The sequence below is a fragment of the Sapajus apella genome, unplaced genomic scaffold (assembly GCF_009761245.1).
Source record: "Sapajus apella isolate SASKATOON/1434 unplaced genomic scaffold, GSC_monkey_1.0 scaffold121, whole genome shotgun sequence".
NCBI classification, from domain to species: domain Eukaryota; kingdom Metazoa; phylum Chordata; class Mammalia; order Primates; family Cebidae; genus Sapajus; species Sapajus apella.
The window spans coordinates 4,658,214-4,671,109 of record NW_022437061.1 but is presented as its reverse complement, the minus strand read 5'-3'; the positions used below and the strand labels follow the sequence as shown (position 1 = coordinate 4,671,109).

At 40.7% G+C, this 12,896-nt stretch overlaps 1 protein-coding gene across 13 annotated transcripts in view; it reads right to left on the bottom strand.

Annotated features, from left to right (window-relative positions):
• Positions 1–6,980: 6,980 nt before the first annotated feature.
• The window catches only part of SEPTIN11 (septin 11), an 89,778-nt gene continuing 83,862 nt past the window's right edge, over positions 6,981–12,896 (bottom strand). For 2 of the 13 annotated variants that reach the window (XM_032261080.1, XM_032261070.1), the window contains exon 10: positions 8,539–10,384. In XM_032261080.1, coding sequence (XP_032116971.1) covers positions 10,360–10,384 — 25 coding nt within the window. In that variant the 3' untranslated portion in view covers positions 8,539–10,359. Of the gene's footprint in view, positions 7,398–7,472; positions 8,076–8,538; positions 12,657–12,896 lie in introns of those variants that run through there. The other 11 variants (XM_032261081.1, XM_032261077.1, XR_004263704.1 and 8 more) reach the window with 10 other exon arrangements.

Genomic DNA, 12,896 nt, shown 5'->3' with positions numbered 1-12,896 from the left:
AAATGGGAAGCATTTACTCACATCGGTACAGGGAGTGGGAGGGAAGATGGCAAAGGATTGCCTTCGCAGACACACATTTTAAAAATTTCTCATTCTGATCTTCATCTGTTTAATTCATCTGAATTGTAGGAGCTCTAAGAAATTTACAATTGCATATATTCATAGTATCTGTATAATGAATGGGACTTAATTCTTTCTCTTCCTCCTGTTTAACAGATGAGGACACAGTTGGGTTATGTAGAAAGCTAGGGATAAAACTGAGTTTAGAGTCAATATTTTATTTGTAGTCCAGTAGCTGCAAATTGAGCAGAATTTAGAGGACAACAGGATTTTCATTTTTTGGTTTTAAAGCTTTCAATATTTAAAAATTGCTGGTAAGTCAGTTTGTAACAGCATTCTTTTCATGGGACACCAAGTAGGATAGTGGGCTGCTAAGCTCTCATGCCTCAAAGCTTATTTAACCCATCTCTCTGTTCAGTGATAGTACTTTGGAGACCTGGCCCTCAAGAGCACTCTGGCACTCTGTTACACTTTCTTAGCCACCGTTTCAGAGGCCTGAGCCTGCTTCCTCACGACCGACTTTGGGCCCTTACAGAACTGTGGCTTGTGACAGAAAGCATAGTATTCTTGAACAGTGTAGAACTCATTAAGAATGTTCCTGGCCCAGGTGCGGTGGCTCACGCTTGTAATCCCAGCACTTTGGGAGGCCGAGGCGGGCGGATCATGAGGTCAAGAGATTGAGACCATCCTGGCCAACATGGTGAAACCCCGTCTCTACTAAAAATACAAAAATTAGCTGGGTGTGGTGGTGTGCTCCTGTAGTCCTAGCTACTGTGGAGGCTGAGGCAGGAAAATTGCTTGAACCTGGGAAGCGAAGGTTGCAGTAAGCCAAGATCACACCACTGCACTCCAGCCTGGTGCGTGGCGATGGAGCGAGACTCTGTCTCCAAAAAAAAAGAATATTCCTGCTGTCCTTTTTATCTGAAATGATTCTCAGCCTGTCCCAAGTTACTTGCGTTAAACTTTGGCATCACATCACAAACTCAAGATCTGGAAACGAGCATTGCGTCATTATGCATCATAATTGTCTGGTGCCTCCTCCCTGTGGTTAAAAAACCTGTCACTCCATGAAGCCTCTGGAAAAGTAAGGGAATATACTTGATGGGCGAACATGTTCTAGCCCTCGCAGATTACAAGCTAAATATTTTACTTCATTCTCTACGAGATAGAAACGAAGTAGTTATATGGAGAACTAGAAGTTTTCTCTACAGGTGATGTATTAGTTCGTGGGGGGAGGGAAAGCTGGGAAGGCAGAGTGCCCCCAAATGTCAGTAAAAGGTCAGCTATAGGCTGGGTGCTTTGGGAGGCCGAGGAGGGCAGATCACAAGGTCAGGAGTTTAAGACCAGCCTTGCCAATATGGTGAAACCTGTCTCTACTAAAAATACAATTAGCCAGGTGTAGTGGCAGGTGCCTGTAGTCCCAGCTCCTAGGGAGGCTGAGGCAAGAGAATCGCTTGAACCCAGGAGGTAGAGGTTGCAGTGAGCCAGGATCACACCACTGCTCAGAGACTCCATCTAAAAAAAAGAAAAAGGTCGAATATAACCAATTGGTCATAAATGTTCCTGACACTGCCTTTGGCTGTGGAGGAAGGTAGAACGTAGTTCCTCAGCCAGTTTGATGAGAATTAAGACACTGGTGTTTGTGCCCCCAAGAAGTACTATTTATTTTATCCTGTGTTGTTAAGAGCCAACCACTTCTGTGCTCTTTACATAAGTGAATTTTCAAGCTTTTAAATTTACTCCTAGGTTTCTTTCTTTCTTTCCTTCCTTTTTAAGAGATGGATTTCACCATGTTGGCCAGGCTGGTCTCGAACTCCTAACCTCAGGTGATCCACCAGCCTCGGCCTCCCAAAGTGCTGGGATTACAGGTGTGAGCCACTGTGTCCAGCCCTACTCCTAGGTTTTCTAAAGCAAGTTACACTTGAGCATTAATGCCCAAAGCAGCATGGTGGCCTTTCACTTGAGAAGAAAATGTGGTTAAGCTACTGATGCATAGCCAATATGATGAGGAGCTTATCTTTATACAGTCTGCAGATTTTCAACTGGAAACTGAAGATACTATGTCACATGTTCTCACATCATCCTGGCAGATGCATCCCCAGTTTACATAGCTAAAACGCTTTTAACAGGATTCTACTTCTAACTCATCTCAAACCTTTACCCTTTCTATTTGACATCATGAAGTTTTGTCTAAATACACGTGTAAATGTTAACTTCTAAAGCCTTCAAAACTCTTTGTCTTTAAATTACGTTGAGAATGTCTCCTTTATCCGTTATCAGATGTTATGAGCTTTGGCCACTAGATGGTGCTCCTAGAAAAATACAGCATCTTTAAATTTCTGGGAGAAATCGAGTTGTTTTGGGTTTAACGTATGGTAGTAAGCAGTTGAATACTCGTCTGGTTGCTAAGCCAACTGTGCTGGCTTAGTTACAAGTTCACATTACTTAAGGTACAGGAGGCCTGTGTGTGTGAGAGACTGAGGGAACCTTGGCAAGATAGCCAGGCTTAAGGGGCAGACGGTGACTGGATACCAAGTTTCAGACCAAGAAAAACCAGAACCAGTCTTACAAATCTCAATTAGTGAATTGTGTAGTTCTGCAAAAGGGCCTAGAAATACAGTTGAGAAAGCTTGAATATAGCCAAGTTCCCAAACCTTGCTGCTTTCTGTTTGAGTTGGATTTGGCCAATCATTAGGAGAGAAAAGATGAAGCGCACACGGATTTAGCACAGCTTGCATCAAGGAATTAAATCACGAGCTTTCCCTCACCATATTTAGTGACTTTTATGATGTACTAGTATGTAAGACAAATAGAGACATAACTCTCCCTTGTACCACTTTTTACTTGAAAAGATTTAATAAGGTAACCAAGACCGTCTTATCAGAGAAATTTGAGAACTAGCTTTTTTAGTTCCCAGGAGCTTCTGGAGTTAAGGATGAAATGAGAACCTCATAACTCTTAAAGTATAGCCTTCATAGCAGATCATATGCCAGAATTGTTCACCTTATTGTGTTATACAACAATAAGGTAGCAGAAAGGCAGTTTGAATAGCCCTAGGCCTAGTGAACTGGTCTCTCATTTGTGGAAATAGCTTATTTTGTTAGGCAATAGGACACTCTAGAATGAAGGCCAGCTTTAGGCAAGCAGACACTGAAAAGCGATCGGTGGGGAGCAGAGTCCTTTTTGCTTTTCAGGATATGATCTGTCTTCTGCAAACAGCATAGAAAGGGCTTGCCTTTTCTTTCACCCTCAACATTGCTGTGCTTACGAGTTATTCAAGTTCAATTCATGGTACATGGCTAAATCCCCAGTACCTAACGTAGGCCTGGTGCAGTACATACAATAAAGTATTTGGAAAGAGGGAAGGAGAGGTTGGGGGAAGATGGAAAAAAAAACCACACACACACACAAGGAAAGCGAGAACTGCAGCTCTCCAGAGTTCTAAACACATTGTGCACAGTTAAGCCCAGCTCTTTTGTTTATGTAACAGACAGGGTCTAGGTCTGTTGGCCAGGGTAGAGTGCAGTGGCATCATCCTACCTCACTGCAGCCTTAAACTCCTGGGTTCAAGCAATCCTCCTACCTCAGCCTCCTGAGTAACCAGGACTATAGGCACGCACCAACATACTCAGCTAACTTCAAAAAATTTCTTAGAGATGGAGTCTTGCTGTTTCCTAGGCTGGTTTCAAACTCCATGCCTCAAGTGATCTTTCTGCTGCTGCCTTCCAAAGTGCTGGGATTACAGATTTTGAGCCACCACACCAGGCCAAGCCCAGGTCTTTATGGAATGTTATTCTGCTCCCCGTTCCCCACCCTCAAACACACATATTTATTTGTTCTTTTGTGGGGCAGGGACCAGCAAAATCTTGTAATAGTCTCTGCCTCCCCTGATCTAGGTGCCATAACTTTGGAAGAAACTTCCCACAGTGGACTGAAAGACTGTTCATCTCATATCCCTACAAGTAACTGATCTGAGGCAGATGTGAAATCTTCTTTTGTACCTCATGAGATGTTCCACTGACAACCAAAAGGTCTCATTTATATATAGCTGCTAATCAGGAACAGCAAGATAAGAAAGGGAGATAAGTAGACACCTAGGATCCCAATTAGTCTTCTCAAATTAGCATGTGCAACCTGAGTACAATAGATGATACTGGTAATCTCAGCATTTTGGGCAGCTAAGGTGGGAGGAATGCTTGAGGTCAGGAGTTTGAGACCAGCTTGGGCAACATGAGACCCCATCTCTACAAAGAAAATTAGCCAGGCATAGTTGCTGGTGCCTATAGTCCTACCTACTCAGGAGGCTGAGGTGGGAGGACTGCCTGAACCAAAGAGGTCGAGGCTGCAGTGAGCCATGATTGTGCCCGTGTACTTCGGCCTAAGCAACAGAGTGAGATGCTGCCAAATAAAAAAAAAAGTTACTACCATCAATCCCTTCACCAGCCCTGGGTATGCCAGTTGCTTGCTAGAGACTGAAACACAAAACTAGGTATCTTGGTCTTAAAAATTCAAGCACTAGGAACTCTGAAGTAAGCCACACTGCCATCACTGTCAGTCTCCAGGTAGAAAAAGGTTAACTCAGTTGTGAAACAAAAGCTTTCAAATGTGGCTTTAAAAAACTGTAATAGTCTTTTGTATGTTTCTTTTTTTTTTTTTTTGAGACAGAGTTGTGCTTTGTCACCCAGGCTGGAGTGCAGTGGGGCAATCTTGCCTCACTGCAACCTCCACCTCCTGTGCTCAAGTGATTCTGTTTCCTGAGTAGCTAGAGTTGCAGGAACATGCCACCATGCCTAGCTAATTTGTGTATATTTAGTAGAGACAGGGTTTCACCATGTTGGTCAGGCTGTTTTCCAATTCCTGACCTCAAGCAATCCACCAGCCTCAGCCTCCCAAAGTGCTGGGATTACGGGCAAGAGCCACTGCACCTGGCCATGTATTAGTTTGTTTATTAGATACCAGAAATGTTTACCCATAATCTGGGCCAATAGCAGGCAAATAAAAATAAAAATAACCAAAATAACTAAGAAGGAAATTTCATTTGATAAGTACTGTTGATGGGGAAAAGAAGTTTGGTCAGTCATTGGGGGTGAGGACCTGTTTCTATCTGTCCAGCTCAGTGCATAACGGTTGAGAAAACTGGATCTCTCCTTTATACATGTGCTGGGCTAATGTCAAGGAGACCATCTAGACCATGCTTGTATCAAGGAAGAGTCTGTATCTGAAAAGAACTAATATTTAAGATTGAATGAAGAACAAAAAGAACTATTTTATTACCAGTGGAAATAGGTTTAGATGCCTCACTTCTCCCTGCTTCGCTTTTCCACAATCTTGAGATAAGCCAATAATTTTTATTGCTAGGGGCAGGGTGCGGTGGCTCACGCCTGTAATCCTAGCACTTTGGGAGGCAAAGGTGGGTGGATCACGTGAGGTCAGGAGTTCAAGACCAGCCGGGCCATCATGGTGAAACCCCATCTTTAAAAAATAAATAAATAATTTTTATTGCTAATAATTTTACACCCAGGATGGCTTCACACCCCTTACTTGGTCATCCAGGAGAAAAACTACCAGCTTTATAAACACTGGAGAAAAAGAACTGCCTAGGCTAAAATGCCAAATCAACGGCCGTCTATCTTAGGGGAAGAAAAACGGCAAGGCACTTGGCTGGCCAGAGGTGTACATGATCAGGTTTCCCTAGGTAACTGGACTGAGGCTAACCTACTGATAATACCCTCTGTTCCCCCACCCCCTCCCATTAAGATGGTTATTATACGTCCTCTAATCTGGGAGCTAAAACAACAACAAAAAAGGAAATAGCAACAACAACATAGATTCCTTACTTAAAAAAATTCTGCCTAATTTGATTTTTAAATATTGCTAAAAAAAATTTACAGTCTGATACACTTTGTTTTTAAAATGATAAAGTTAGAATATCAAAATAGGGAGTTTAAGAATAAAGCCGCTATATACTTGGTGATGACAGTGGTCTCACACAACAGGATCCACATGTTTAACTTGCAAAACTGATGTGCTCTGGCATCAGTTGGTAAGGAGCTGCTATTCCTTTCCCACTCCACTGGTCACACTACTAGCAGATTTCTGTCCTTATAGACTAAAGTGAAGGGGATGGCTTTTGATGCTGATATTTTGATCATTTAATGGCTCACGTGATTCTGACTTTATTACTTTTACTTGGTTTCTTTCCTAAGTAAAGAAAGCAGCTTGCCAACTTGTTCATCCAATTGCTTTAAATAATCTCTTCCCAGGAATCAAGTGATTCAAGAGGCAGGGACTGTTGCTTCATCATTTCACTGTCTAAAGGAACCATATGTTACCATTCTTACTCAGAGGAGAACATTACTAAGGATCTTGATTAAATGCAACTCATGCCACCAACAGTATTTTTATGGTCTACCTACTATGGAGCTGAAAACTAAAGATGGAAATAAGCACATCTATAGACAAGTAATGAAACGGAAAGATAACAAAATATATGTCCATGCTCTACAATACATATGAATTTGAAAATCGTCCCTTGGCTATAAAACTGCCCCTAAGAAGTGACTGCTAACTAAAGCAATCTAGCCCTGAATCTGATTCATCACAAACAGGTCAGCATTAGAAATCACAGGCTCACTCAAACTGGCAGAAGTATGTGTTTGGTTATGGGTGTGATTTTAAGTGATATAGTCTGAATGCTTTCTCAGCAGGTTTTTTGCAGATGTTGTAGAGAAATCCACATAGGTAACTCTGAGAAGACAATGTGAATCAGAACCATCATTAATGATGCTGTTATCTGGGAGAAGAGGTATGTACTTGTTTGGGGTTCATTTTCCATGGTCCAAGACATATGAGTCCTGGTAAAAAACTGTGGGCACAAGGTACAGAGCTTCACAACAAATAAAAAGGCAGGGATGGGCCAGTAAGTTATTTTAAGATATCTTTAAATATAAATTGAACCCCAGAGGCAGAAAAGTCATCTACCCAACACCAGCACATTTTAAACATGATTAGGACTTGTAGGTCAAAACCCCATAACAAAAAAGGAAGTTTTTGGTTGTTTCCAAGATGAGCAAAGCATATTAAACAGAATCTTGTGACTTAAACTTCACTCAAGTGAGCTTAAATCTGGCATAATTTTGATACCAAAAGTAAGCTGAATAACCAATACAAAAAACAGAACTAAGTGGAATTTTTCTCCCCCAAAATGTAATCCCAAATCTAAAACAACTTATATATAAGGGATGCAAGTAACAGAAAAAGTCAAATAAAACAACAGTGGTTCCTGAATTTAAAGGAAGGATGCCCACTTCTCTCTCTCTCAAGAGGCAGATGGTCAGCTGAAAAATAAAAACATTGTATCAATAGAACACTTCATTGTATCAAAAGAAAAAAAATTGCAGCCATCTCTGTTCATGCAATATCAAATGTTTAAAAAAAAAAAAATCCCAAACACCAAAACGACCCATAAAACTAACAAAAGGAAGGAAAATGTTGCTCAGATCTTATGACCTGATGGTTCAGGATCCTGATCAAGCTGTTCAGAATGTGGCTCACAGGACAGAAAGGACAGGAGTTACCATGAGATCAAGTTTGTGTGCCCCAGAGGTGGTGGTCCCCTCAGGTTAGGGTACATGCTGTCTTCAGTCGATCAGTTCTTGGATCAGCAGCTTCAAGAACATGATAGTTCTAAGCAAGGAGATCCCAGCACAAGACCTTGGGTCTTGGCCCAAGTTTTCTGTTTCACTGAATTGCCTTTTTTCTTTTTAATTAATATTATTGAATATGACTATTTTTTGGTAGTGATAAGTCACTTCAGTATCCACTATGGGCAGACATTGACAAATACAAACAGCAGTGCAATATTTGACACAGACTTTAAAAGAACAGGAGGCGATGGTGGAAATGAGGTAACTCTTCCCCAACACGTGTGAACAGACAGCTCCTGCTCTTCTAATGCTCTATGTCCATTAGGAGAGAGTAGGGCTTGTCAACAGGATGATTACATAAAGAAGAAGCTACAGAAGAGAAAAAAGAAAGGTTCAGATTCAAATTTGATTCTTAATGGCTTAAGAAAAAAAAAAGGAGCTTCTCTACAACAAGCTGTGAAAGAACAGCAGTGTGTCAGTTAACAGGGTGACTTCCTCGAGCTCGGTGGGAGGGTGAGCAGCAGCAGGGAAGAGGAGGCCAGTGAAGATCATGGTGCCTCAGCGGGACACCAAGGTAAACAAATTGGCAGGGTGGACAGGGACAGGAATGGGGGAGAAGGGTGATAACATGATATGTGAAGTACAGGACACCACATGGCAAGTATCTTTGAGAAACTGGTGTAACCCAGATGGCAGCCATTTGAAGTCCACCACACGAGGCAGGAAAGCATGAGACTCTGTTATTTATCCCTGTTTCTTTTATCCAGTTAGCACGTGTACATATGCAAATCAAGCAGCGACTAAAAAGAACTCACAAAAAAGGGCACACAAACAACGTTTGGGTAAAAATATATTTTCCCCCGCTTTATGTCTTGGCACTAGTGATATATGCATAGAATACCTGTCCACCACTCTCCTACCTTAACAGACGCCAAATTACCAAGCATGTTGCTAAGTGATTACTTTCATATTTGAAAAAATGATATGCTTCACATCAATACATTAGTTTTTTAAAAAAGACAAATGTCTAACATGCAGCTTACATACATGACAATTCTGCATTAACACTGAAAGTAGATTACACAACAATTTTAGAAAACACATTGGTTATTTCTAAACAGCAAAATGACAAGGATCTACAACTACAGTTTAAGGCATATCAGCATATTTTAAAATTAAGAAATAGACAAAGTTCTAATGCTGTTCACAGCTTTTCAACTTATTTTAAAAATTCCCTTCATACCTACATACAAACCAGACTTTGTAGGTCATAAATCCCACTGAAGAATGAGTCCTGGCAGTGGAACCAGGACTTCTGGAAGCTGAGACAATTCCAGAGACTTGCAAATGGCAAAGCAAAGGGGTGGGAATAGATAGTTTTTGTAGGACCACACAGAGACAGTAGGACGTGGGTCGGTAACAGCTGAAAAACCTCACTCAACAGTCTGTATGTGAAACAGTCATGAAAATCTCAAGAAAGCAAGGAAACCAAGTCTTCATTTGAGGTGCACAAGATGTGGAGAGTGTGTGTTACTGCTGGTGAGTCACAAGGCAGAGAAGGAAGATAAGTAATCTGTGCCCAGTGTTACATTAAATAATTTCCCTTGTTGAAATGCCCTTTTTGGAGAAAACCTTAACCAATTAATAAAGAGCCTAAGTTGGGAAAACAGTCTGAATTGCCAATAAATTCTCATCAATGCTTTTCCATCACATTCTACAGCACATGTGTTATGGAGCTTTAAAGCTCAGAAGCAGCAAAAAAATGGTCATTATGTTTGAAGAAAAGATGTGGGGAAGGCCAGCTAGAGTTATATAGGCCCCTCTCTCCCCCAAAAAGAGGCAGCCACTGTCAGCAGTTAGCACCAGGAAGAGACCATTAAGCTAAGATTTAAAAAAAAATTAAGTGGTCATAAAGGCAGCCTGGCATAAAATTTTTTCTCTTGGTTTTCTCTAGTAGAAGGTAGTAATTTCTCATTCTGGCTTTATTTGCATTGCCAGAATCAAGGCCCCTCTGAATTATCCAATGATGCCCATGAGGCTATGTACAGCACAGGCAAGGATTAATAATTTCTTTTCTTTTGTTTTTGGAGACAGGGTCTCACTCCATCACCCAGGCTGGAATGCAGTGGTGTGATCTCAGCTCACTGCTACCTCCACCTCCCAGGTTCAAGCAATTCTCCAGCCATAGTCACCCAAGTAGCTGGGACTACAGGTATGTGCCACCACACCTGGCTAATTTTTGTATTTTTTGTAGAGATAGGGTTTCACTATGTTGGCCAAGCTGGTCTAAAACTCCTGGCCTCAAGTGATCCACCCACCTCAGCGTTCCAAAGTGCTAGGATTACAGGCATGAGCCACCACAGCTGGTCTGGATTAGTAATTTCTGATTTCCAAATTTGAGTCAAGAAGTGGAATTTATGTGGTTTTTGTGAAAAAAATATAAATTTGGCCTTTTAACTAATAGTTGAAAAAAACAAGGGCTACCCAAACCTCAAACATTACCTCCCTGCCCCCATTGAAAAGAAAAAAAAAAAATCCATCCATCCCATTTGCTTTCTCTAATTTTGAAAACTCAGAAAGATCTCAAAGGTTTCTTACTACCGTACTTACATGCAAAGGCGAAAGCGCATCCAATTAGATTTGAGGGTATCATTTATTCCGTGCAGAGCCAAGGACTACTGTGAAAAAAGGCATAGATACAGAAAGAAAAAAGAACAGCAGCAATAACAAACTAAACAGGGCTGAGGAGCAGTGGCAGAAAAAAGTTCAGAAGCAACACATTAAAAAAAAAAAAGCTTCTATTTGTTTCTTTTGACTTTTTATTCCCTGACTCACCATGATTTATTTTGCTATGAAAAATGTAACGCAAAAAAGTCAATCCAGTCAATAATCTTGGAATCAAAAAGTCAGCTGGATGCCTTTCGTTGTTAAGCTCATTTAAAAAAAATTTAGTGATGCAAGAAATAATTTAAAAGTATACTTTCTGTATAAGGCACAAAAAATGCTCACACAAGCAGTGGTTGGAACAAGCATACAACACAAGTATTCAGGCTTTTGTCTGCTGCACAGCCTATGAGCAAATCCAGCCCATGGTTCGCATCAACATGCCAGCTACTATTTGGCTGCTCTACAGCTAGCTTTAGACTAGAATCATTTAAAAAAACAAAAGCAAGAACAAGAATGTTGGTCCGGTAGCTCCTAAACCTGTGAAGACTATGCTGCTGCGTCTAGTTTATAGTTTGTATCCCAGCTTCATTTAGGCTTCAATGAAACTGATTTCCTTACTTTGCCTAATTAAGCATAATCAGTTCCTGGAAGACCCTTCCTTCTTTCCTCTAAGTATGGTTGAGGACGAAGAGAAGGAAAAAGTCTTTGCTGAAATCAGAGACTTGTTAAAATTCAAAAAAGAAAGTGTGTGTCAGGGGAGATGCAGCATATTTTATCGTTCTTACTTAACCTATAACTAGTGAGGGCCAGAGGAAAATGCAGAGCGGAAGTGGGTTGATAAGAAATGTTATCCTTTCAAGTAAGAACAGGAGACTACATGTAGAGAGAAAGCTGGGAGGATCTTGTTAGGAGAGGGGAAAAATCAATCAGAGATGAAAGGATAAGCATCGGAAAGGAGCAGTATTGAAAAGACTAAACATGCACTCTTCCATGCAAATTAGGCATGTAGTACAGGTTCTGGGATATGGGTCAGTTCTAATCTTTGATAAGGCAAGGGACTTAGACAAAGAGCAGGTGGAGCTAGCCATGGTGAGGAAAATTCCAGACGATGATTTGAGACTTCAGCTGTTCTATTTCTTCTTTTTTTTATTGCCAAATACTGGAAGGAGACTAAGGAAGGAAGCTGGAGAGGAAATGTCTACCTTCTTGACTTATGGGTCATGTTGTGGTCCTTCCTATTTCCACCTTAAAATTTGCAAGGTCCCCTCAAATTTGTGCTGCCAATGATACAGTTTATAACAAATTTTCTAAGGGAAGTATTTGTGGACATTTTCTCACGATTAGTGAAAAATTTTATTAGAAGTACAAATATCCTGGAATCAGTCATCAGGTCCTCCCTCTAAGCCCACTGGGAACAAACTGAGGTTTGTTTATGAAAGATTCCTTATTGTTAGTGGTAAGTAGGTTGTAGAAAGCCCAATATCCTTAGTAGAAGATTCTTCTACTAAGCAATGTTATATGATCCAACCTTTAAGATCCCTGTCTGTGAGAGGATCAAGGATGCACCAGCAAATGTGAACATAATCTTAGTTTTCTCATAACAGTCTACTCCAAATTGGCCAGGATTTGAAGGCAGGCATTCAGATACAGTTTCAAACCATCAGAGGAGACAGTCTGAACAGACCCACAAGCTCAGGCCAAATAATGTTACTGATTAAAATGAAAATGTTATACAAGTGTAAAAATAAAATATAATGCTTGCCCACCATTCTGTCTACGTACAAATCTACCATGGCTTGGGACAAGTGTGGAGAAAAGACAGTGAGTTCAGGGACTGTGCACTCATGGAGATGAATAATCAAGAAAATGCAAACTCTTGTCATGGCTATTCAGGTTTTTAGTTCAGCTGCTGAGGCGGTGAGAAGTTTTCATGTCAGACGTACAGGTAGCATTTGACCCCACTTTCCTCTGTCCAAAGCGACATACAAGTAACAGGCCTGCTTCGTGCTGCCATTCAGAACAGGCATAAAAAGCAAATCATTTACTTTCCGGAAACAAAGTCCAGCTGCACAGCGCTTTCGCAGCTAGTCCCTTGTTCTATCATTTTCTACCACTCAACAACATTCAGCAAAACGAGTTAATAATAGTTACTGGTGTTTGAGGAAGGGTAAAAAAAAAATAAAATAAAACTAAAGAACACACATGGCAGAGATACGATATTACTGCAAAAGCAGGTGAATGCGGGAACATCCTTGGCTTGCCAGGCTTTATGTGAAGCTTGCACTGCAAGTTAAAAAACAAAACAAAAAAGTTAGAAATAATAATAAATTAAAAAGAAAGGAAAATTAGGAGCGACAGCACCAGCATTCAGTGATGGTGAATGCTCATGCAATGATTATGGAATTGACAGAAATTAAAACCAAAAATTTGAGAGGGCTACTCTACATGACAAGCGAAAGCAAAATTTCATACTAAATTAAAGACATACGGTTAGTTTCCATTTGTATGTAATTCAGAATTCAC